This window comes from Paroedura picta, chromosome 13, assembly GCF_049243985.1.
Source record: "Paroedura picta isolate Pp20150507F chromosome 13, Ppicta_v3.0, whole genome shotgun sequence".
Classification (NCBI taxonomy): Eukaryota; Metazoa; Chordata; class Lepidosauria; order Squamata; family Gekkonidae; genus Paroedura; species Paroedura picta.
In genome coordinates this window covers 1,182,880-1,206,435 of record NC_135381.1, presented here as the reverse complement: position 1 = coordinate 1,206,435, position 23,556 = coordinate 1,182,880, and the positions used below count along the sequence as shown (strand labels likewise).

General features: G+C 54.4%; 2 protein-coding genes across 5 annotated transcripts in view; one reads left to right on the top strand and one right to left on the bottom strand.

Moving 5' to 3' along the window:
- Positions 1–9,139, top strand: part of DAO (D-amino acid oxidase) — a 52,926-nt gene extending 43,787 nt beyond the window's left edge. For 3 of the 4 annotated variants that reach the window (XM_077309119.1, XM_077309120.1, XM_077309118.1), the window contains 8 exons: positions 3,299–3,375; positions 3,705–3,770; positions 4,964–5,018; positions 5,687–5,791; positions 6,879–6,961; positions 7,708–7,825; positions 7,949–8,047; positions 8,685–9,139. In XM_077309119.1, the coding sequence (XP_077165234.1) occupies positions 3,299–3,375; positions 3,705–3,770; positions 4,964–5,018; positions 5,687–5,791; positions 6,879–6,961; positions 7,708–7,825; positions 7,949–8,047; positions 8,685–8,816 (735 nt within the window). In that variant the 3' untranslated portion in view covers positions 8,817–9,139. Of the gene's footprint in view, positions 1–1,427; positions 1,641–2,368; positions 2,484–3,298; positions 3,376–3,704; positions 3,771–4,963; positions 5,019–5,686; positions 5,792–6,878; positions 6,962–7,707; positions 7,826–7,948; positions 8,048–8,684 lie in introns of all 4 variants that reach the window. The other variant, XM_077309121.1, reaches the window with a different exon arrangement.
- Positions 9,086–23,484, bottom strand: SVOP (SV2 related protein). Its single transcript, XM_077309114.1, has 16 exons — positions 23,226–23,484; positions 21,303–21,463; positions 20,923–21,008; positions 20,677–20,775; positions 19,176–19,247; positions 18,093–18,217; positions 16,607–16,670; positions 16,271–16,396; positions 16,059–16,187; positions 15,564–15,637; positions 14,721–14,797; positions 14,458–14,565; positions 13,800–13,911; positions 13,029–13,110; positions 12,122–12,211; positions 9,086–11,952 (listed from the first exon to the last, which is right to left on the bottom strand). Exons 1-16 carry the CDS (start codon positions 23,258–23,260, stop codon positions 11,761–11,763), a joined length of 1,632 nt encoding a protein of 543 aa, XP_077165229.1. The 5' UTR covers positions 23,261–23,484; the 3' UTR covers positions 9,086–11,760.
- Positions 23,485–23,556: the final 72 nt, after the last annotated feature.

The following is a 23,556-nucleotide window of genomic DNA, read 5'->3' as shown; positions in this document are numbered from 1 at the left end:
GCAGCGAAGCCTTTCTCCTGTTTTCGAATTTCTGGCAAGAAATGTAGCCGGCCTCCTCAGGGCTTCCTCCTGCTGCTGCCTTTCTCTGAAAGAATCCCTGGCAGCCACAGAACTGCTATTCACGACCCTGCAGGGAGGGAAGCCCCCGTTCTCTGGCACGTGGGTGTTGAGTTTTGAGAACTGAAGTGCAGCCCTTTCATCCAGGCCTCCCGGCACACAGAGGGCTGCATTGTTAGCAAGTGGCTGGAGGGGACACAGCCAGAAGATGTGCCAAGCTTGCGAGGCAGATGGAACCACTGGGAGTGACACACTGACCTAGAAACGGACAGGCGGCAGCCTTTACGTTACCCCCTCCCACCCCTCTGCATGCTGTCTATAGATTCGCATGCTCTGACTCCCGGCAAAGCGAGCATCTCCGTGCTCACATGTGCGGCCTGCGCACGTCCTCTCCACAAGTGGCTTCCCAGAAACCCTGGGAGCCTCTCGCAACCCCTGGCCAGTTTTCCACTGGTGAACCCTCCCCCACTTTTCTGTCCAGTTGCCAGATGAGATCTTCCTCATCTCTTGAAGGGGAAGAAATGGTTGAGTTTTTAAAAACCTGTTTAATGCATTTCAAGGCAAAGGCATCCCCTGCCCTGCACCTTTAAGACTTTTGCAGCTGTCAGTTTTCAGCAGAGGCTTTTCCTTGCCTCAAAAGCAGCTTCTGTTAGCATGGTAGCAGTCCCTGGCATCTATCCCACAGCCTCCTGATATCATCTCCTTAGTGGGTGCACTTCCAATGCCAACAAAGTTCAATTCCGGGTATAAGCAAGAACTGAGAGACCTGTTTGACCCATTGGTCTGAACTTGTGAATGAAGTCAAGATAGAATTCTTCTCTCCCCACCAAAGCTGATTTCCTGCCCTCCCCAGCATTTCCCCTCTGCTCTAATCTAGCTAATTACTTTGCACATTGGCTCTGAGTTCCTTCTTTGCAACATTCCCCTCCCACCTTCTGGCTGGGATAAAAGGGCCCAGAAATCTCCGTCCCGATTCAGATCTGATGAAGGTCCCTTTACTTCTTGGAAGCTTACACCTCTCCAAAACTTGCTGGACTCCGATCCAACTCTCCCACTGCAGCCCAGAACAGCCAGTCTCTGAAGGAAGGGTGCTAGTGGACTTAAAAATACAGCTGCTCTGTTGATGCTTCCAGTTGGGTCCCCCAGATCTTTTCCCTGAGACAGCGGCCCTTTCCTCTGGTAAAAGGAGCCTTTGTTGACACGAGAGGCGCTTCCTCTATGCGTGAGAGCACAGTGCATCGGTTAGCTCTGACCATTGGCCTTTTATGGGGGTGCCTCTCACCACAGGAATCAGTCTGGAATGAATTGTGGTAACTGGGATCTACTTCCAGCTGTGTATGAGCAAGATGGCCGCCATTCTGTCTTCTCAGCCATCCTCCGCAGGCTGCCATGCGAGTGGCTGTGATTGGAGCTGGCGTGATCGGACTGTCCACAGCCCTCTGCATCTACGACCGGCACCACCTGAGCGGCCAGCCGCTGGAGATTGAGGTGTACGCTGACAGATTCACACCCCACACCACCAGCGATGGGGCAGTCGGACTCTGGCAGCCATACCTTTATGACAAGGGAAACACCCAGGAAACGTAAGAGCAAAAACTTCCCTCCCCACCTCCAGCCACCTTGGCCAGCAAAGCACTGCATACGTGGCTTTGTCCGTGAGGGACGATCGATCCCCTGTTGCTGAATTTCACAGGCTCTGCCCATTTTGATTAAATGTGCAAAATGAACAAAGCAGAGCCATTGAGGAATAGCATAAAGAGCTTCAAGAGGCTGGTGAAGCCCTCCTTCCTGCAGATGCCCAATGGGCATCCCTTGGCAGCATTTTCCACTGGAAAAAAGCTGGAAATAATTTCAGAGAGAGATCAGACCGCCTGGTGCACACACATTTCTTTCATTACAGACATCCGAGATCACCCAAATGCCCCGAGACAGACAAATGTTCCTGCCTGCAGGTTAACAAACCCCACGGGCCCAGCATCCAAGAGAAGGGGGAAGGCAGAGAAAGGAAATCTCTTTCAGACCACCTTGGGAGGGGCTATGGCTCAGAGGGAGAGCCTCCACTTGGCATGCAGAAGGCCCCAGGTTCAATCCCCAGCAGAATCTCCAGTTAGAAGGACCAGGCAGGAGGGGATGGGAGATTTGCCTGTAATGCCGTCTCTCTTGGGTGTGGAAGCAAGTCGTCTGGAACCGAGAACCCCTCTTAAAGTCTGGTGGTCTCCTGGGCCCGATCCCAGAATGTGATCTGCTGCCAAAAAGCATCTTTTGATACTGGGAAACAGGAATACTGACTCTGTCCCGTCTAATTTGACAGGCTGTGGAACAAAGAAACTTTTGATTACATGTTGGAGCACATGAATTCCCCGGAAGCTCGAGACATGGGCCTTTTCCTGCTCTCTGGATACAACCTCTTTACCCAGCCGGTTCCTGTAGGTCGCAGATTCCCGCACGGTGGCACTGCAGCTCTTACCCCAGGGGGCCCCGGATCAGGGGGAAGAAGACCTACTGTTCAGTGGGGAAACAACCCAAGCAGTTTTTCCCATCGCTTTCTGGCTGTCTCTTTCGGAACCCCAGCCTCCTCTCCAAGATGGAAAAGCTGCCGAAGAGGGCAACCCAGCGGGCAAGGGGGGTCGGAGCCAGTTTGGTGTCGTGGTTAAGAGTTCGGACTTCTAATCTGGCATGCCAGGTTCAATTCTGCGCTCCCCCACATGCAACCAGCTGGGTGACCTTGGGCTCGCCACCGCACTGATAAAACTGTTCTGACCGAGCAGTGATATCAGGGCTCTCTCAGCCTCACCCACCGCACAGGGTGTCTGTTGTAGGGAGAGGAAGGGAAGGTGACTGTAAGCCGCTTTGAGCCTCCTTCGGGTAGGGAAAAGCAGCATATAAGAACCAACTCTTCTTCTTCTTCTTCCCTGGGAGGAAAGGCTGAAGAGTTGGGGGCCTTGGGGAGGGGAACGGGGACGACACATGTGGTGTATGAAATTATGCACCCTGCAGAGAGGATTGGCACAGGGAAATGTTACTCCCTCTCCTCAGATACTAGGCCTCGAGAGCACCCAATTAAACTGATGGGCAGTCAAAAGGAAACTCTGCTTGACAATTAGAGAGATTGACATGTGGAATTGGCTGCCAGAAGAGGCAGTGATGGCCTCTGGTACTGCCGGCCTTAAGGCAATCGTTTTGGGATTTTTCTCTCCTTACTGACCCTATAAACAGACTTGAACTTTTGTCTTCTCTGTAGGATCCCTCGTGGAAAGATATTGCCTTGGGATTTAGAAACTTAACACAGAAAGAGCTCGAGCAGTTCCCTGGTTACAGGTATGGGCCAATACACCCTTCAGCTGGGTTGGGTTGCCCTGTCCTACAGGGTGGGTGCTGGGGTTGCCAACCTCCACGCAGCATCTGGAGAGATCTACAACTGATCTCCAGAATCCATTCCTGAGAAGAAAGAGGCTGCTTTGTGGGGTGAACTCTACAGCATAACACCCCTCTGAAGCCCCTCCCTAGGCTCCACCCCCAAACCTCCGGGAAGCTCCCAAGCCAGAGTTGGCAACCCTTTGGGAAAACGTAGGGAGGCCTTGGCCCCTACCTGTTCAGGTCTTCCGAGGGCAGCATTTCCTCCTCCTTTTTCCCTTTTCTGGTTGCAGTTACGGCTGGTTCAACACGGCCCCGATGCTCGAGGGCAGGATCTACCTCCCCTGGCTCACCGACAGGTGTGTTGGAGACAGCATTTCCTCCTTTCTATCCCGATGGCCTCGCCACGTGCCTGTGATCCCATCCCACCAGCCCATTTGAAATTTATTGTCACTGTTCAGTTGGTGAAGAAAAAAATGTTGCAGTCAAAAATTGAAACAGGGTCCCGAGGGCTCCGAGGAACTATAGTGTCCTGCTAACCCAGGGCCTAGGAATCCCGCCTGCAGGGCAGGCAGCGGTAGCTGTGGAAGTCCCCTGGTTTCCTCACAGCAGACAAGGCAGCTCTTGGTCCGCAGGGCCCTCTCATCAATCAGCCTTGCCTGGTAATTGATTTTGAAAAACTGGGGCAACTGCCCACAGACATGCCTGCAAAGATGGCCCAAGGGAAGTGCTAGAAATGAGAATCTCTTTGGTACCTGTCAGGCTTCTGACCGTGCAATGTACTTGCATCCTGTTCTCAGTAGACCTTGCAGTCCACTCCATCCCAAGGAATTCAGGATTTGGGGCCTGATGTGTGGGTTCTGCCTTCCTTCCTAGGAGTGCCTCTCTTCCACCCATCTGGACCTTCTGTTCCTCTTGCCCCCACCCCACCTGACTCTGACAGCAGGGCTGTTTTTTTAAAAATGTAAACGATGATCATGACAAATCCACCCTCCCTAACCCAAGTGGTCACGGGAGTGGGTTTGGGTCATGGCCACTTCCGTGGGGTGCCACCTGGCCCTGACCCCTTTTCTGAACCCAGTTCTAAAAAACAAGCTCTCCTGCTTTAAATGGGAGCTGTCGAGTCCCAAGCCTGTTTTACAGATAAACATCCAATCTCCATGTGCAGCAGGATGGAAATATAAATTTGGGTGGGCGGCCAAAATCCAGGTTGGGCTCAGAGATGTCCCAGAATTAGAAATCCTCTCCAGATTGAAGAGCTCAGTTCCTGTGGACAAAATGTCCACTTTGGAACCTGGACTCTATGACGTTCTACATTACTGAGAACCCTCCCCAAACCCACCCTCCCCAGGCTGCACCCCAAACCTCCAGGAATGTCCCAATCCAGAGCTGGCTGTAGGTGTCCACACATCTGACCAAAGAAGTGGAGCTCTGGTGCCGCCAGGGAGCTGTGGTAGGAGCAGTGCCTTCATGAAGTCATTCCTGGTTTGTGAGCAGCTTAAGGGCCCCAGGTGCAGCCTTTGTGTCCCTCAGGCTGGCTCTCTTCTTACAGGCTAAAGTTGCGGGGAGTCAAGTTCTTTCATCGGAAAATCAACTCTTTCCAAGAGGTTAGTGGGAAATTGAAGCGTCGGGCAGGTATGTTGTAGAATGTAGAGAGACCTTGGTCAGAACCAGTCAGCCGCTACTCTTTTGTAACTGCACAGAGGAAATGACCCAAAGGGAAGTCCAGTTTGCAAATTTAAATAGGGGAGGGGGCTCCTGAAACAGTACTGTCTCCAGATATTTGGACTGGTGACAGTGTTCTCTTTAACTTCTGAAATAATGCTGCCGTCATTAATTAATGTAATAATTAACTGACCACCTTCTGTCTTTACAAGTAAACGGTGCAGGGTTTTTAAGGTGGTCATTAGAGTCCTCTGCTGGGTGGTTCAGAGTTGGTGGAAGGACAAGTGCAATGTGAGGATGCTGGTTAAGAGACACCTTTGGAGGCCTGGGAGAAGGTGACCGGCAGGCAGGCCGTTTCAGAGGGGAGCCGTGCTGGTCTGCAGTGGGACAGCGAGAGAAGAGGCTGATGGCCCCAGGTTTTCCCGGGAGAATTGTTCCAGAGTTAAAGCTCCCTTTGTCAGATCCCTGTAGAGATGGGCAGTTTCTCAGATATGCTCCAAAAAGGCAGTGACCTCCAAGGCTAGAGATTGGCAGGGGAGGGGGCTTGGATAGCTGCATTGCTTTGCCTGGCCCAGAGGGAGAATAACTCTGCAAATCCGTCTCCCACTAGCTGATGGATGAAGGGCTGGATGTCATCATCAACTGTACTGGGGTTCGTGCCGGCAAACTGCAGCCGGACCCGGAACTGTGCCCTGGCCGGGGTCAAATCATCAAGGTGAGGCCAGGCTTTGGGCTACAGGGAGCCAGTCTCTGCGCCGCGTTGCAGACCAAAAAGCCCCAGGGGGGTCCTGCTGGTGCCTCCTGGCTCCTGAGCCCTGCTGAGTGGGAAGATGCTATGTACCTTCTGGCCATCTGCTGCGGTGGTGCTGCAGGGCAGCCAAGGTCTGGCTGATTCTGTGAAGGCTCAAGGGGGTGGCAGGTGACAGTGGATGAGCGATTGGGATGTGAGTGTCCTGCATGGTGCAGGGGGTTGGACTAGATGACACAGGAGGTCCCTTCCAACTCTGTGATTCTATGATTCTAAGGTCAGGCGAGCATCTCCCTCCCTTTGCAGTTTCTGTGGTGCAAGATATGCAATGCCTGACATGCGAGGTCCAGCCCTTGATAGGGTCAGGAATCGTCTCCAGGAGGCGGTGTGGCAAAGCAGGAGGAGTAGGTGGGGAGGGCGGCAGACTATGCATTCCGGGTCAGAGGCAGCCCCTGCATCATGACGATGAGGGCAGGTTCCATAGGGAGTGATAAGGGAGCCTGGAGGGGGACACTTTTTCTAGGGAACAAGGGGTGGTGGTGATGGTGATGCTGCTATTCAGGGCACATACAGCAGTCCCAATGAGCATGGTGCTGAGCAAAGGTTCAGAAACAGACAAAGAAGAAAAGGCGCTTTTTTATACCCACTTTTCACTCCCCAATGGAGTCTCCAAGCGGTTTACAAGCAGCTTTCCCTTCCTTTCCCCACAACTGGGGGGTCAGTGTGACTGAGAGAGCTCTGAGAGAACTTGCTCCGTGAGAACAGCCCTAAGCGACCCATGACTGGCCCAAGGTCTCCAAATTGGCTGCTTGTGGAGGAGGAGTGGGGAATCAAACCCGGTTTTCCAGATGAGAGGTCGCTGTTCTTAACCACGACACTACGCTAGCTCTCAAGGCTCCCTGCCCCAGGGAGCTTACAGTGGGAGGAGCTTGGAGGAGCTCAAGCAGAGTAGGACCAAAGGCTGCTTGCCGTCTGCTTCTTGCATGGGGACTGCCGGATGAAGGCCGGAGGGAACCTTCTGCCCTTGCTCCAGCCTCTTGTTCTGCCCTTCCAGGTACATGCTCCTTGGGTGAAGCATTTCATCATAACTCACGATATTGAGGCTGGCATCTATAAGACGCCATACATCATACCCGGGTAAGGAAAGAATCTTCAGGGGGGAACCCCAATGGAGCCTCCAAGCAGTTCTGTGTGACCAGCTCAGGGCCTGGGAACAGTTACGAGTCACATCAAGCCAGAGGATGGTGGCCTTGGGCGGGGACAGTCAAAGAGCCCTGGAATGGACAGCACTGAATGAGCCCTGTGGGGCTTGTGGGGTCCCTCCACTCTGCTCCACCTCGTTGACCTCCCGAGTGACTGTGTCCTGGGCAGGGTGGCTGATGTCAGAGGGGTCCCTTGGCATGCAGAACTGCAGTCCACCAGGAAATTGCACAGGCAGTGAATGGGCCGGTCCGCCCTTGCAGGCCCCAGTGGAGCACTGTGGGGAATTGCCGTGCACTGTGGGAAAGGCCGGCCATCCCTTGTCTCAGAGAGCATCATACACGGGAGGGGCTGTGGCTCAGAGGCAGAGTATGTGCTTGGCATGCAGTCCCCAGGAGTTCCAGTTGAAGGCATTAAGATGACCCCGGACTGCTGCACTGCATCTGCCAGACCGTGCCAATCCTGAGGGGCCACAAGGTCTGAGTCAGTCTCAGGCAGCTTCCAATGTGTTCTTGTGCTCATCAGGAAAGGTCGCACTGTTGGTGCCGGGCCAAGCATTCCTGTTGCTGGGCCAAGTGTGACCTACTTTACAAAACCCACCACCTCGCTAAGCCACTGACTGTGCATGTGTGGATGTCGGATCAGGGCCCACCCGACTGCCTCACTTTCTGCCTTTGGCCTAGGAGCCAGCTTGTGACCTTGGGGGGGATTTTCCAGCTGGGAAACTGGAGCGAAGAGAACAGCTCCCGGGACCACCATCAGATTTGGCAAGGTTGCTGCCAGCTGCTGCCAAGCATCCAGGTACGCCCACATCCTCGGCCCCACCGCGAGCAGGAAGGAGCCACAGGAGAGAGGTGGATTTCTCTCTTGTTGCCCCTCCCAGCTCGTGTGCCTGAAAGCATGGAAATCTGTTTTTGCTTCCAGAAAGCCAAGATTGTGGATGAATGGAGTGGCCTCCGTCCAGCCCGGTCTGCCATTCGGCTGGAGCGCGAAGTTATACGCCATGGACCTTTGCAGGCTGAGGTATGCAGGTTTCTGTGTGGAAGGAGCTGCAAGGAGTCCAAAGGGTGGTGGAATTAATTGTGGTGCCATTTGGGAACATTGTGTTCTATCTGTGCGCCTACGGACATACATAAGAGTTTGATGGGGGTTCTGGTGCAGTGGCCGGCAGCACCCTACAGCCCCCCAGCACCGGCTTTCCAGATGCCTACTGACTGCTTTAATAAAGTAGGTGGGCCAGGTGGGGCTTTTGCCCAGCAAGATTCCTGGGTGGCCATTGGAGGTCTGATTGGCTGGAAAGATTTTTAAAAGAATTGCTTTGGCAGCTTTCTCCCTGACTGTCCCTGAACCCTCCGCTGAGACCTGGGTTGTTCTGCCAGCTGCACCTGCCTGGCCTTGAGTTCCCTTGAGTGCTCACCTGGCTGGGTCTCTGCCCTTGGTCTGATGCTGGGATCCACCCAGTCTCTTGAATTCTGTCCAGCGAGGCTTGCTGATTCCCTTCTGGGGAGATTCTCTGATACTTGGAGCCCATTTAGCACCACACGCCCCGTCCCTGGGTCGCATCCTGCTGCTCCGTTTTCTTCCAGACCCGTAAGGGGGAGAATGGCAAAGGATCGGGCCACAACCCATGTTCTGCTCTTGCCTGTTGTCTTTGTTTCAGGTGATTCATAACTACGGCCACGCGGGCTTTGGAATCACCATCCACTGGGGCTGTGCGATGGAGGCGGCCAAATTATTCGGGAGGATCCTGGAGGACCGGAAGCTGGTTAAACCACCCCGCTCCAATCTCTGATCAGTTGGAGAACCGTTCCAAAGCCTCTGGTTTTTAAAAAAATCTTACATGGAAGATCAAATTTGGTAGAATCAGGGAATCAGGTTCACCTTCTGAACTCTTAATAATTGTCTCAGGGGTGAGTCTGAAGGCAGGCAAAATGCTGGGGAAGGAAGGCAGATGCTCTGGAAGAGGCTCTCCAGGATGGAGATGCTGCTGTGGTCTTCTCTGGCAGGGGAGGGGGCTGGTCATTTTGGATTCAGAGCAGCCCAACAAAACAAAGGCCCCCATTATTGTAAAAACTATTCATTTATTCAACATAAAATATCAACTGTCAAATCGAACGATCTCACATTGCTTCATTAACAGAGAAACAAGAATAGAGCACAACAAGCTCAGGATACCAGCCTCTTTCTTCCACATGAGAGTGTGTCTAGTTTAGAAACCGTACATTCAAACACAAGAGAAACATTCATCAGTGTTCTTTTTTCCAGCAAGCATCGAGAAATACAAAGGTCATTTGTCCCAGCAGACGCAGACAATCCCTCTCCCCTCACAACCATACTGTACTCTGGACAGACTGACAGGCAGAACTCTGAACCCCAAAATTAACCCCACAAGATCTTCAGGGGTTGTACCCATTCCCAAGGGGGAAATGCAGGGCAGTGTTTGGAAAGGAACCTTTGGAAGATTTTTTTGTTATGTACAGTGTTAAACAGAATCTCAGCGACGACCAAAAGACAACCAAAATTTATGCGGGAATAAATACCGGTATAAATTCTGGCAGCCTTTCAGGGACCAATGGACCTTTTATTTCATTCTTTTGCAAAAGACTAACGTAACTACCCCTTTGGGCACTATCTGCCCTGGTCATTTTTCGTATCTTAAATCCCCCAAATACACTCGGTTTCCAAGTCTTCATAAACCACAACATATTCATTCCCCAGCGCCCCCCCCCAAAAAAGTGTAAGAAACTTGTTTTGCGCTGCTTAAGAGAAACCCTGTTGACTCAAATGAAGTTTGATTCAGCTTGACGAACCTTCCTGTGCGTCATCCTTGCTTAATGAAAGCTCTTGTCCTCATAGGCGTGCAGAGCTCCCTGGCGTTGAGCAAAGCACACAAGCAAACTGGATTTCGGAAAGCTTGATGGGAACACCCGCTGAACACTGGTTTTAATGGGATATTTTTGTTTTGGGGTTTTTATGCTGTAACCCACCACAAGCCAGCTTGCCAGGAGTGGCAGGTAAGAAATTAAAATAATAATAATAGTAGTAGTAGTAGTAGTAGTAATAATAATAATAATAAAAACAGCAGAGAAAGAAACTGCCACCGTTTCCTAATTGCAGGCACCCCAGAGAGATCTGGTTGGCATAGCAGGAAACGTCACTCCAGAATTAATGACTTTAAGTATGCTTTAAGACATGGTTATGCACAACTTTGGTCCCCCGGATTGTGATGAAAACGACAAGATATATGTGAGAATGGCTACTAGAAGAAGATATTCAAAACAGTAGACACACCCAGGAGTTCTGTTGACCTCCATTTGTTTATCATAGAATCATAGAGTTGGAAGGGGCCATACAGGCCATCTAGTCCAACCCCCTGCTCAACGCAGGATCAGCCCTAAGCATCCTAAAGCATCCAAGAAAAGTGTGTATCCAACCTTGGCTTGAAGACTGCCAGTGAGGGGGAGCTCACCACCTCCTTAGGCAGCCTGTTTCAATAGCCAGTGGGACGGTGACTCCATGGAAGTGTCCAGCAGACAAGAAAAGAACCTGCAAAGAAATAGTCTAATGGAGGCTTTTCATGCAGGGTGCGGATTTAGGCTTTTGGGGGTTGTGATTGATGGCTGTTAAGGTGACAGTGTTACTTGCTAAGAGATGCCATGTGTCTGGAGTGGGAGTCCCCACTTGGTGCACACAGCCCTTTGGATACTGGATCTCTTGCTTGTTGTTCTGGTAGCGGGAAACGGGGCAGGGTGTGTTTCTGATCCAGCGGGGCTTTTGTTCTTGAGACGCTGCTTCACAAGGCCTCAAAGTCCTTCCCATCAATATTAAGTACACTTTCCAAACACTCTGGAGCATCAAAGCGTTTAGACAGACCAATCGGTTTCCTGCAGATCAGGAGCTTCTTGTGCATTCATCGTTCCAATCTCAAGCCATGGGGCTAGAAGGAAGCATTTCCCTATAATATTGTTCCAGTGAGCCCATTTGGTTGCCACGCCTACTGCTCTGACCGCAAATACAGGAAGAGGTCCCCCATACAGGGCAACTCACACACACACACAAAACCACAACCACAGTTTTCCCTGACTCACCCAACGCGGGCCTGGACAATTAGAAAAATGCAGTTTCTGTTCCCAGGTTGCCAGCCAGACTTTCCTATCCTGCCTCAAGCAGAACTCTGCGTCGGCCGTGCAAGATGACCCTTCAGAAAGGGCCAAGAAAGTCCTCAAGAAACCAATCTCTCTCTCTCTCTTTTTGGCAGAGGAACCTGAGGAAGCACAGCAGACTCACAACATGGTCTCAATGCCAGTGGCTGTTGAGGACAGGGAAAGTGCAAGGCAGGTGTTGAACTGGCAGGTGCGCAGGATGGGCTGCGTTCCACTCTAGGGACAGGCGTGCTGGAGGGAGGGTGCTTGCTGTGAGGCGTCAAGAGCGGCTGCCATCTCAAGGAGAGCCCGGGCTCCGATGCAGGCCTCCAACCACCAGCTGGACGGCCACAGGAAACGGCAAGTGTGGCTGCCCGCCATGACCCCAGCGGCCCCGCCTCCCTCTGCTCGGCTGCACCACAGTCATCCCGTTTGCACACCTGCCCCCGCTGCCCCCACCCACTCACTCTCTTTGCCCAAGCGACAGACTGGGGGGGAGCCGAAAGGAGCCACGCATCCAGCATCCGTGCCCTTCTGATCTGGGTTGGGGGGAAACCTCCAGACGGCCCGGTTCTCCACCCCACAGGTCCTGCATCAGCCCTGAGAGCCAGAGTTTGATCGGGGGACTCCACGCCCAAACATCTCCTGGCCCCACTCCCTGTGGGTGGACTCCTGCAAGCCCCGGCCTTTCGTCTCAATGGGCAGCAGGCACGAGGCCAGAGCAGCTAGCAGGCAGCAGCCGCTGTAGACCACCAGGGTCAGGTAGACGGAGGACTCCAGCATCACCTGCACGGAGAGGGCAACGAAAGGCAGGTATGTCAGGCACCCTGAGCCCCCCCCCCCCCCGATTAAGGGCCCACCCACTTGGGCAAGAGTCTGGCTTTCCTTGGCCACTTCCGTTGGCTGGGCTGCGTTCTAATGGGGGATGGAGAGGGCGGCATGTACTTAGTCTTACCTGTGCAATGAACGGAGTGATGAGCGCGCCCACTCGCGCAACCCCGCTGCACGTCCCCAGGCCCAGAGCGCGGGTGGCCGTCGGGTAAACCTGCAGAGAGAACCACAGACGTAAAGAGCCGTGGATCTCTTGCCGCTGCCCCCGCCCCCCCTCCATTCAGGTGTGGCAGCTCCTACAGCTGAGAGGTTGATGTGGCTCAGCCTGCTCTGTGTGACAAGTCGCTTAGATGAGGAGGCCAGCAAGCGTTGGTGGTCTTACAGTGCCCAATGAGACTCCACTGGATCCCTGTGTCAGCTGATCTCTGCAGCTCTACCTCCTGGCCGTCTCTAGGGCGGTGCCAGTGCGGAGCTGCAAAGAGAGAGCCCATACTCCCCACTGCCCCACTAGGGGTGCCCCAGAATTACCTCCGATCTCCAGAGGGATTGGTTCCCTTGGACAAAAGGGCTGCTTTGGAGAGTGGACTCTGGCATTATTCTCTGCTGAGCCCCCCCCCCCCCCAATCCTTGCCCTCCCCAGGTCTACTTTCAAATCGCCAGGGAATTCCCAACCCAAAGCTGGCAACCCTTAGGGCTGTCAACCACCAGGAGGGGCCTGCAGATCTCCCAGAAATCACAACTACAGAGATCATTTCCCCTGTGGCATTATACCCCACAGAGGTCCCCCCTCCCCAAACCCCATCCTCACAGCCTCGGTCCCCAGATCTCTACGAATCCCCCAGCATGGAGTCGACAGCGCAAGCCGCCCTCCGCATGCCCTGCCCCACTCTGTCCCTTCGGGGTGAGCAGCCCACTCCCTGCCCGCCCCTGCCGCCCATCTCTTGTCTGTGGCCGCTCAGCGTGCGCCGTTGCTTCGTGGCGGGCAAGTCCCGGCAGCTGCACGGTCTTTCAATCCGAATGGGCTTCCTTACCTCAGGGGTGTAAACGTAAGCGGCCTGGAAGCCTCCCGAAATGAACGCCCTGGCTACGAACAGGAGCACGGTGAGGACGTTCCTGGAACAAATGCAGGACGAGGGCGAGTGACCAGGATGCCGGGGCAGCTGTGGGATGGCTGCAAGTGTTGTTGGCTCCTTTTGAGCACGCTCATTCCGTTATTCTCATTTTTGCATTTGTATGCTGCCCTTCCCAGGCAGATCAGGGCAGCTCACAACAATGAGACAACAAAATCCATGTATAAACTCCTAAAACTGGATTAATTTAAGTTAAAAGTCTAGCAATTTCAGAAGGGCCCCCTCCCTCTTGCTAGCGAGACAGGAAGCCATAAAGTGCACATGTTGGGGGGTATTAGCTGATGTTTTAGGCTCTTTAGGAAGAGAGACCAGAATTTCTGACGGTATTTTTAGGCCTCCCCGGTCCCACAGGGCCCTGATCTCAGTGGGCTCAGATCCGAAAACACCTCTTCAGGGCCAGGGATCGTGAGCAAATTTTGCTTACTGGATTTTACACTTCCTCTCTGCTTGCCTGCCAACAGACGGAATGAAGACAACAGGTCAGATAGATGAGACTCTTTCTCTCCTCTTCCTATGCAAAGCTTGTTTCTCTCCTCAATAAATCTATGTTGTTCTCTTAAGCACCCTGGTGCTGAGCCCCTCTTTGCGTATCCAACCTCTGCCAGCACCACCCAGCTAGCCTCCTCCTCCTTGTAAGCAGGCCTTCCCATTGGTTGGGATGATATTCCTCACCTGCCGACACACAGGAAGAGCAGGAGGCTGCAAAGGGAGAAGACTAGAAAAGAGACCGCCATGGTTTTCTTCCGACCAATCCGATCGATGATCCACAAGGTCACCAGAACACCTGGCGAAAAAAGAGAGATTGGTTGATTCCGTTTGACTACCAGCAGCCTTGTGAACAGCCTCTGTCCTGGTCTCCTGGGGCAAAGGAGAATTTCCTGCAGGCGAACGCACAGGGAAGCCACACAGCACTAACATGGCCATGTGCAAGCTATGGGGCTAGTCAGAAGTTTTATTGGGTGCATCTTCTCTTGATCAAGAATACCCTGCCCTGCTTCTCTGAACCCTGTTTGTCATGCTTCGGCAGGCCACGATATATTTGTGGCTCTGAACTTCCATAGGGCTTTCGCAGATGCAGGACATCTTGAGCACCCAAAGAACCAAACCTCTCTCCTTAGCATGAACCTGGGCTTGGTGATGATGCAACTTAAGAGGAGCCTGCCGGGAATGACCACGAGGAACATTAACAAATGGTATGTCCTCATAGCCCTTTCTACTTCAGTTCCCATTCTCCTGGGTTTGCTTCGGTTCCTGTGGCTTCCCAGAAGGGAGCTGCCCCTCGAGGGAACAGCCTGTGGCAACACACGGTGCCCCTCGCCCAGCTGCCTACCTGGGAACTCGGACAGAGTCGTCCACAGCAGGTCGATGTAGTCCTTCTCCGTCAGGTACTCACAGGCCAGGCTGCATTTGGCCTTCACTGTTTTCCTTCTGCTGGATACTTGAAGGACGGGAGAAGAAGAAGAGGAGGAAGGTATCACTTTGTCAGTCATCACTTGGCGTTTTTTGGAGGGGGGGGGGCTTGGAAAGTCCGAGATCTGTGGCATTCGCTTTCCTTTATTGCAGTTTCATATCCCGAGGCCAGGCCATACTTACTGCTGCAGATGTCTCCGGCTTGGAAGAGCTCTGTCGTCAATAGAACTAATCCGTAATAAGAAAAGGCATTGGAGAACCTGTGGGGGGAAGCCATGGGAGCGTCTCAGAGGGTCTGGTGCAAGCCGGGCGGCACAGAACTCAATGGGCCATCTCTGGGGTAGTCCCGAGGAAAAGGACCGATCCAGTCCAAGCCAAGCTGACTGGACGGGTCAGAAGCTTGCAAAAACCTTGTCAGGCGGTTTCCCAGAACATCTGGGACACACCTGCATGAAGCAGGCAGCCAGGGCAGAGTTGCTGGCGGGAAGAAGCTCCCAGAGAAGCAGGAGGCCGCAGGGCTTGGGCCCTCGAGGCCTGGATGGAAGAGGGGAATGCAACAGGGGGGCTCTTCCTCCCAGCCTCACGTAACCCTTAGTAGCCCTTCCTGAATTGCCTTCTGGGCTCCACTGGGCCCTTCCTTTCCCTGCCTTGAAGGCTGGAGGCCTCCCGTTTCCTGGGCTGATTCTGTATGCACCGCAGCACCGCCATTGCCAGTGGACCGCAGGCTGGAACTGCAGGGATCAGGGCCTGAGAGACCGGGGCGCGAGGAGACAACAGGCCCCTGGCTGACACTGTAAACGCACCAGCGACTCAGTCCGGCAGGGGCATCCTCAGGCACAGGCAGGGCTGCTTGTGGACCCCTTCGGCTTGCCTGCTTAGCAACACTCCCCCCCCCTTGCCTCTGGCCTGTGAGCTCTGGGAGCCAGAAGAGTTGGGGGAGCTTTAAAGACCCCCCGCTTGAAGCAAGCGGCAAAGGCAGAGATAGCAAAGGGCGGCCCAAGCTGGCAGAGGGTTTAAACCACTCACCAGATAAACCAAAGCAGCAGCGTGGTCCATCTGAATTGCGGGGTGAAGAGGTCCCTCATTTTCCCTCGGTCTTCCTGCGTGGAGACAAGAACAGTTGGAACGCAGCCAGAGGCCGAGCAGAGGAAGAGAGGCTGCTGCTGAGACCGGATGGTGAGGTGATGTCCCGCAGGTCTCTTCTACTTCTCTTCATAATAATGCTCTAGAACAGGGGTAGTCAAACTGCGGCCCTCCAGATGTCCATGGACTACAATTCCCAGGAGCCCCCTGCCAGCGTTTGCTGGCAGGGGGCTCCTGGGAATTGTAGTCCATGGACATCTGGAGGGCCGCAGTTTGACTACCCCTGCTCTAGAATAATCGGATGGAATGCCGTGTGCCTCCCCCGAGCCCTGAGACCCAGGCGAGGGGCGAGAGAGAAGTCTTCTGCCAAAACCAACATCAGTGCCCGGGTTCGGAGTCTTGCCTCGGAGGTGCGGATCTGTCTGCCGCGTCCCTCACCTGCCTGGAGATGATGAGTTTGCCCAGGGGCATCGGGGCCCCGTTCTCCTTGGCGATCCGCTGCAGAGTGGCAGTGGCCTTCTCCTGGTTCCCAGACAGGACGTCGTACCGGGCGCTTTCTGGCAGCCACTGAGGGGACAAAGGAAGTCAGGAACAAAAACCCTGGGCAGACTCAGGTGAACCCACTCCCTCCCCAGCAAGGGGATACCTACAAAGCACAAGACGGCAAACAGCAGAAGCGGGAGGGCCGAGAGGATCAGCAGCCAACGCCAGCCCAGGGTGGGCATCACAAACACAGCCAGGAGGACTTCGAAGACCGTCCCGATGGCCCAGAAGACCTGCCAGTGGGGAAGGGGAAGAGACGGGCGGGCGGCCTGAGCAAGTGGCGAGGATTAACCCCCCCCCCCAACATCTGAGGGGAGGATTAGACTAGTTTTGGTTGCCAGTTATATAGGATTCCATTTCTTTTATTTGGCTTTATCAGGGCCCAGGAGTGGTGGTGGATAGATGGACGAACAGATGGACAGATGGACAGACAGACTACCCACCTCGATGAGCAGAATGCATTTTGCTCTGGCTTTCATTGGGAGGAATTCCGCATACAAGGTGACCCTGAAGAGGATGAGAGGAAGGTGCTGAAGGAGGGCAGAGGGGGGGGGGGGCCTGCATCTCAAACTGGTGAAGCAGCAGCCAACTGAGGTAGGGAGCCCTGATTTTTGAAAACGGCCACCCCCGAAATCTCATCAGCCTCTCCGGTGTGCCTGAATTCCAGTCCAGCATTCAAGGAACACCTTCAGGTTGGTTCAGTCAGCCCACACGTCGAAAGACGCCGTCCAGCCCAGGCTGGTGAGCAGCAGAGTGGCAGAATCTCTCCCCTGGGGTGTGTGTGTGTGTGGGGGGGGGCGGGGGAATCCATCAGAGGAGGGACAGCTCTGAGAGTGCCCTGGGACCTCTAGGGCAACCATGCACTGCCCGTTCTCCTTTTTAAAATTCAAGCCCATTAGCTGCTGATCCAGGGCAGGTTCAAATTACACTGGAATAGTCCTTCTGGAATAGCCCGAGCATCAATGTTTCATCGGGCGCGTGGGGGTGGGGGTGGGGGGTGGACGCAGAGTGCTCATGCTGACCAGGACAGAAGACGGGGGGGGGGGCGTGCCCCACATGCTGCTTCTGGGCCTACCGAGCCCCTCCCCCTTCCAGCAGTGAGCAGCTTGTTCCAGAGCTGCTCTCCCTTCCTTGAGTGCTGCAGATGGTGACTCCAACTCTCACCCTGCCTGGCCTTCCCAGAGGAGAAGGTCCTGCTCTGGGCTCTTAAGGGCCCCTGCTGCAGAACTAACCCTCCTGAGCGGAAAGGTCTTGCGAGGCGGGCGAGCTCCTCTGCAGGGGGGTGACACAGACTTGGGGAGGGGGGAGATGGCACATGGGCTCCATGATTCTGCTTCAGAGGAGATGGTGCAGAAGATGGCAAGGCTTCCACCCACGTCCTCACAAGCCCCCCCTTCCCAACCCAGCCCTACGGTCGAACTGAGGGCAGGATCCAGACAGAGGCCTGACCCAACACTGCTCTGGAGGAAGGGAAAGGTCTCTGCACCCGCCCAAAAAGAGTTCTTGAGGAACAGGGGAAAGTGCTGACCAAAGGGCCAGGAATTCTCCCCTGGCCACTGGTGGAGGGTGGGAGGGTAAGGTTGCCACATCCAGGATGAGGACTCCTGGAGATCTGGGGCTGGAGCCTGGGGAGGACAGTTGAGTGCCCTAGAGGCCCCCCTCCAAAGCATCCCTTTCCCCCAGGGGACCTGATCTGTGCAGTCTGGAGGTGAGCTGTAATGTGGTGTGTGTGTGTATGAGGGGGCGGGTGGCATCCTTATTCCACTTCCCAAAGTGGTGGCCCCTCTGGGTCCCAGGGCCAGGAGGCAACCTCGAGGGAAGGCCTCAGCCTCCGCTGGTCCTCCCGAGGGACCTCTGGCCAGATCCAGCAACGCTCTTCTTGTGGCCTTCTGGGGAGCTGCCCAGCTTTGCAGGAGAGGGTCTACTTACGACTGAGGCACTCCTCCAATGCCGAAGCCCACCAAGCCCCGCAGCACCAGGATCCAGTTGTAAATGGGTGCAAAGCCACTGAGGATCCCATAGTACAAGGTCCACAGCACACTGACCTTGAGCCCCTGCAGAGAATGGGGACAGCGGAGGAGAAGGCCCTGAGGGGAGACCCAAAGCAAGAGGGAGAGGGAGAGAGAGAGGGAGCGCCCAGGGCAGCATCCCTCGCCCCACCCAGCCCCACAGCAGCCAAGCATTCCTGGGACTCCTGCCTCCATCTTCCCCTTCCAGCCTCCAGCCCACCTCTGCCGAGGGAACCAGAAGGCAAACTGGACATTAACCTGCAGGAGAGGAGGGGGCGGGGAGGACGGGTCGTTATCGGCCCAAACCCAACGGATGGATTGAGGGTGACAGCGTGGAGCTGAGAGACAAGAGACAGGCTGACTGGGCCTTCAGAGGCCTTCGCTGACCTGGGGCCGGTGGTCCTTCTCCATGGCTGCTCCCACACGTGCTCAGTTCCATTGGGAACAGGAAAGCTCTACCTCCTCCCTCCCCTGTCCTTGGCCTCTATTTCCCCCCTGCTCAGAAATCTGACAAGAGTCATGCACTGAGAACTGCTGTGCTTTGCTTGGCAGGTGCCCACCAATGGGGAGAGGGAAATGCTGTAGGAGGTGCATGTGAATCTGGACTCCAGAGAGGGGACTCTGAGAAGAAGGAGAAGTGGCTGTTTTAATTGGGAGTCTCAAAGCAGGTTACGATCCCCTCAACAGGCACCCTGTAAGGTAGGTGGGGCTGAGAGCTCTGAGAGAAAGGCTCTGCGGGAACAGCTCTATCAGTGCTGTCACTAGCCCAAGGTCACCCAGCTGGCTGCATGTGGAGGAGGAGAAGTGGGAAATCACCAGGGTCTCCAGATTAGAGTCCACCTCTCTTAACCATGACCCCATGCTGGCTTTCAGGGGGTTAGTGGCAAAGGTGGGGATTCAGGTCCCCTTGATCTAAGGCCCTTCCCTTGGCTAGTAGGGACTCTCAATCCATCAATACAAGGCATTCAACTAACATGGCTTCCAGAGAACACCCGAGACTTACGGTTTTCCTTCCGTACTGGTCTGAGATATTTCCCCAGAGGGTGGAACTGGACATCATGCCCACAAAAACAACCTGTGGTCAATAAAAGGGGGAGATTTTGTTATGTTCAGAATCAAAGACCAAGAGGAGTCCATCCCCCCCCCCAACAACAACTTCAATGAACCCTCAAAACATAGAAACATCTGAGTTGGAAGCCACGTTTTTGCAAAGAAGTGCTTTCATTAGACAGGATAACAAGACAAGATTCAGGCCACTCAAGATTACCATCAGCCTTCAAGGGGAGGGCATCACATCTATACCCCGAGGATGCCCCAGGGGCTGCACTGTCAAGAAAGAAACCCAGTCATTTTTGCGCTACTAACTTTTGAACTACCAAAGCTCCATCTTTGGGATGGATGAGTGCAAATAAGCAGAAATGGAATCTCAGTCCAATGGAGGTGCTCCTGGCGGACAGAAGGGTTGGTCCATGAGCTGATTTTTCAGATGGAGCTGCACCGCCCCCCCCCCCAGAACAGATTTGTAGACTGGAGGTGCTGCTGAACCCAGGTCTCCTGTTAGAGAAGCAGGTGGTTGACACCTGCCCCCAACGTCAGCTGGTGAGCCACCTGCAGCATTGTGTTGCAGGCCTTGATGACTTTGAGATTAGACAACTGCAAGGCACTCCACATAGGGCTGCCCTTGAAGAGTGTCTAAGAGCTACTATTAGTGTAGAACGTGGTGGCCAGAATGCTGACTGAAGCGGAGTATCAGGAGCATCTCACAGAAATCTTGTTCCACCTGCATTCCCCCCCCCCTTCAAGGTGCTGGAGTCGACCTTTGATGCCTGTAGGGCTTGAGGCAAACCTTAAGGCCTGCCTGCCTCAATATGAATGTGGCCAACTATTAAGGTCCAATTCAGGAGACCTCCTTTGGGTTCTTCCACCCCCTGAGGCTAGAGGGGGGGCAAGCCAAGAAAGGGCCTTCCCAGTTGTGGTACCAAAATATGCAATTCTTTGCCCCTTCCATCGACATCTCCTGCTAGTGGGTGTGACTTTTATGCATGGCATTTCTTTCCTGACTGATCCTCCTCCCCATTTATTTGTTTGGCTTACTTGTTTTGCATATATATTTTTAGAAGGTGTTATTTAAGCTGCTTGCCACTTTCAGAACTCTAAACTGGGTGGAAAGGCAGCACGAAAAAAAATTAAAGAATTTTTTTTAAAGAAAATAAACAAACACAGAAGGAAATCCCATTGATAAGAAACGTGGCAATGAGGCCTAAATCTCTTTGCATTAATCATCAGAGAGCTGGAGGGAAGGAAGGAGACAGAGAGCTGGAGGAGAGAGAGAGACAGAGAAATGGAGGGGAAGATGGAGGGATAGAGATATGAGGAGGGAGCCCCAATCTCTGCCCCCAAACTGGTGAGTTTGCTGGAATGCCTGGGTTTTTTGCTCTGTTAACAACCTACAGCAGGAAGTCAAAAACCTTACAGAATACAGGTGCTGTCTGCTATTTTCCTACCGAGGTGAGCAATGCAACCTGCCAGGTGGGTAATCGCCACTCACAATGAAGCTGGGGCGCCAGGATGCTCAGAATCATCATTTCCATGGCATCCGCCATCTGGAAGAGCAAGAAAGCAGAATGAGCCCTCCTTCCCATTATTCACTTGGGAAGACAAAGAAGAATAGGGGGGAAGGGCTGGAAGCGGCCCACATCCTGCAGTCCGTAGCCCAGCCTTGACTTTGGCCACTGCTCCAGTCTACTTGCCCATGCCAAGCCCGTCAGGATGGAGAGCTTCCACTGGAATTTGCCAAATCCTATTGCTTCCACCGCATCTTCCACCATAAAAGTATCTGGAGAAGAATCAAGTGCTCTCGTTAAGGGGGTTGAACTGCAGGCTGTGGCCGCTGCAAACAGTCTGCTAACCGTCTTCCGTGCCTGAAACAAGGCTCGGCTTCGCCAGTTGAGTCTAGACACTCTCTGGCATCATGTTGGAATCTAGACGCCCCCAGAAGACAAGGACCTGAACAAGGACCCTGGGTGCCCAGCCAAAGGAGCTCAGTGGAAAACTGGAAGTCCCCAAGCCCAAAGGGGTAGTTTAATAAACTATGCTTCCTCAGGCCTGGATGCATGTCCCTTCAACTCACCATCGGTTGGGTTGGCAAACTCCTTTGGCACCATCCCGCCATCTTCCAGCTCCACGGGCTCTAACGCCGTCTGGACTCCCTCAATCTGGACTTCGTGCTCACCCGATACGGCATCCTCCTCTGACCGGGAACTTTCCCCCGTGCGGCGAAACTTGACCACCCTATTGATGCAGAGAGGACAGGATGTCATGGGTACTTAGAAGACGCAAGAGCCTATGCATGTGGATCCATTGAAAGAGGTAATAATTTTGGTCTAGAAAATGCTTAGGAAGAAACCAAACAAGGCCCCGGAGCATCCTCTAACGTCTAACCTGCCAGGCTGATTTCCCCGGGCGTTTTTGTAGTCCGCAGAAAACCTCTATTTGGTGAGGAAGAGAGATCCCGGTGGGTCCCCAGGATCATCTGAGGCAGCAGAACAAAGTCTGAGTCTTTGGGGAGCTGCTTCCTAATCACGACCCAGGAAGAGGTGGCTTCTGTTGGGCCTGGGCTAGTGTGGACCCATTCTGCATACACTGGATAGTGCACTTTTCAGTGTGCTTTTGCAGATGGATTTTCCTGTGCAGAAATCTGACAAGAGTCACTGAGAACTGCTGTGCTTTGCTTGGCAGGTGCCCTGTGAACAGGAAAATCTCCTTTGAAAGTGCATTGAAAGCGCATTATCTGGCATGTGCAGAGTGGGCCCCATCCGAGCTAGAAGTTAACATCTCTTGCCTTGAAAACCCCATGAGGGGGCGCTGTGACATGGCACTTTGAACACACAAGCACACAGCCCACTTCTGGCAACAGAGCAGTGGGGGAGCGGAGAATTTGGGATGAGGGGTCCCGAGAAAGTCCAGTGGGTCAGGGTAGAGCTCTGTCCCTCTCATTCATGTGTCCCTTTTGATGTACCTCCCCATAGATGTGGATTTGGGTGCACCCCTTACAAACCTGTAGGCCTTGCCCTTGCCAGAGGGGAGAAGCAGAGGGAAGACAGGAGGCCAAACAGGTCTGTCAGCTAAACAAAGGAGAAGTTTCCCATTTGCAGTGTTTCTGCTGGAGAGAAGGAGACTCTTTTGGGCTTTGAGGAGAATCCGGATTCTTCCTGGGCCTGCCCTGGCTGTGCTGGTGGCTGCATTTCTAGGGGTCTTTCTCAGTCTGTAACTGGATAACTAAACCCTTTCTTTCCCCTCCGGAGGTGCCACAAATCCGTCTCCCCAAAGATACCGGTTCTTCCTAACCTGCTCTGATTTTTCCTTTGAGACACGATCTGTGCACCCACACCACTTAGTCCTCAGAGGAAGGCAGACGAGAAACACCCAAACGAGGACAAATGTTTTGCATTGGGAAGAAGCAATCTCCAAGCCCGATTTTCAGAAGGCTTCAAAGGAAAAGCTTTAGGGAAGAAGCAAGAGGCAGCCGACTGCAAACGGCCGGATTCCCTTGCGGGTCTGCTGGGGAGAAACCCTGTTGATGCCCAAGAACTCCACGGATGTGCCTCGGCCATCCCTCCCTGGCAAGCCCTCTTTATTCGGGGCATGCATTGCAGACCTCTCAGCTCTGGAGGGCGGGAGACGGCGCTGCGTTTGCTGAAGGGAGAGCGGCCCTTGGCGGGCACCAAGCGGCACCACAAAGCAGAGGTGCTTCTCCGGCATCCTCCCGCCTGGCCAGGCCCAAGGCAGCTCAGCCCCTTGAGCCCCTGCAGCTGTGCAGAGGGAGCGTTCCCCACCCCACCCCGCCTCCTCCCCATGGGTGGGTGACTCTCAGCCAAGCCCCACCCGGAGCAGGCCCCCGATGTTAGAGGTGGAGAGGCTCAGCTCGGCGGCCAATGGGTCTCCTCTTGAGCATCCCTGCTGTGAAACCACCGCCCCGCCTGCGAGGGGCAGCGGGGCTTGCCCGGCCCTCCCGCGATCCTGGGGTGCTCCCCGCCCGCCCCTCTCCACTCACGGCAGCTGTCGGAGCTGGAAGAGGTCTTCCTCCATGGCCGGGCCGGGTGGGCGCTCTCTTCTCAGGCCGCTGCCATGGCGGGGGGGGGGGGGGGGGCCGGTCCGGGCGAGGCCAGTTCAGGAGCTCTGCCTGCTGGACAGCTCCCCGCCGATGGCCCGCCCGCCCAGCGCCGCCGCTGCCAGCCCAAGGCGGGGGCGGAGGGAGAGGCGGAGCAGGGGGAGGGGGAGGGGGAGGCGTCGAGGGGTCTCGGGCCTGGGCTGGCTCCCCCTGTGGCCCAAGGATGCAGACGCCCGCTCCTCCGCCGGCTCCCTCCGCTGCACCCAAGGCGCTT

Excerpts from the sequence above, each read along its gene's own strand:
- SVOP (XM_077309114.1), bottom strand. The coding sequence starts at position 23,260 with ATGGAGGAAGACCTCTTCCAGCTCCGACAGCTGCC. Across the intron at positions 16,188-16,270 it reads TGTTTGCCGTCTTGTGCTTT|TGGCTGCCAGAAAGCGCCCG; the intron begins GTAGGTATCCCC and ends TTGTCCCCTCAG. Across the intron at positions 13,111-13,799 it reads CTCTTCCTGTGTGTCGGCAG|GAACGTCCTCACCGTGCTCC; the intron begins GTGAGGAATATC and ends CATTTGTTCCAG.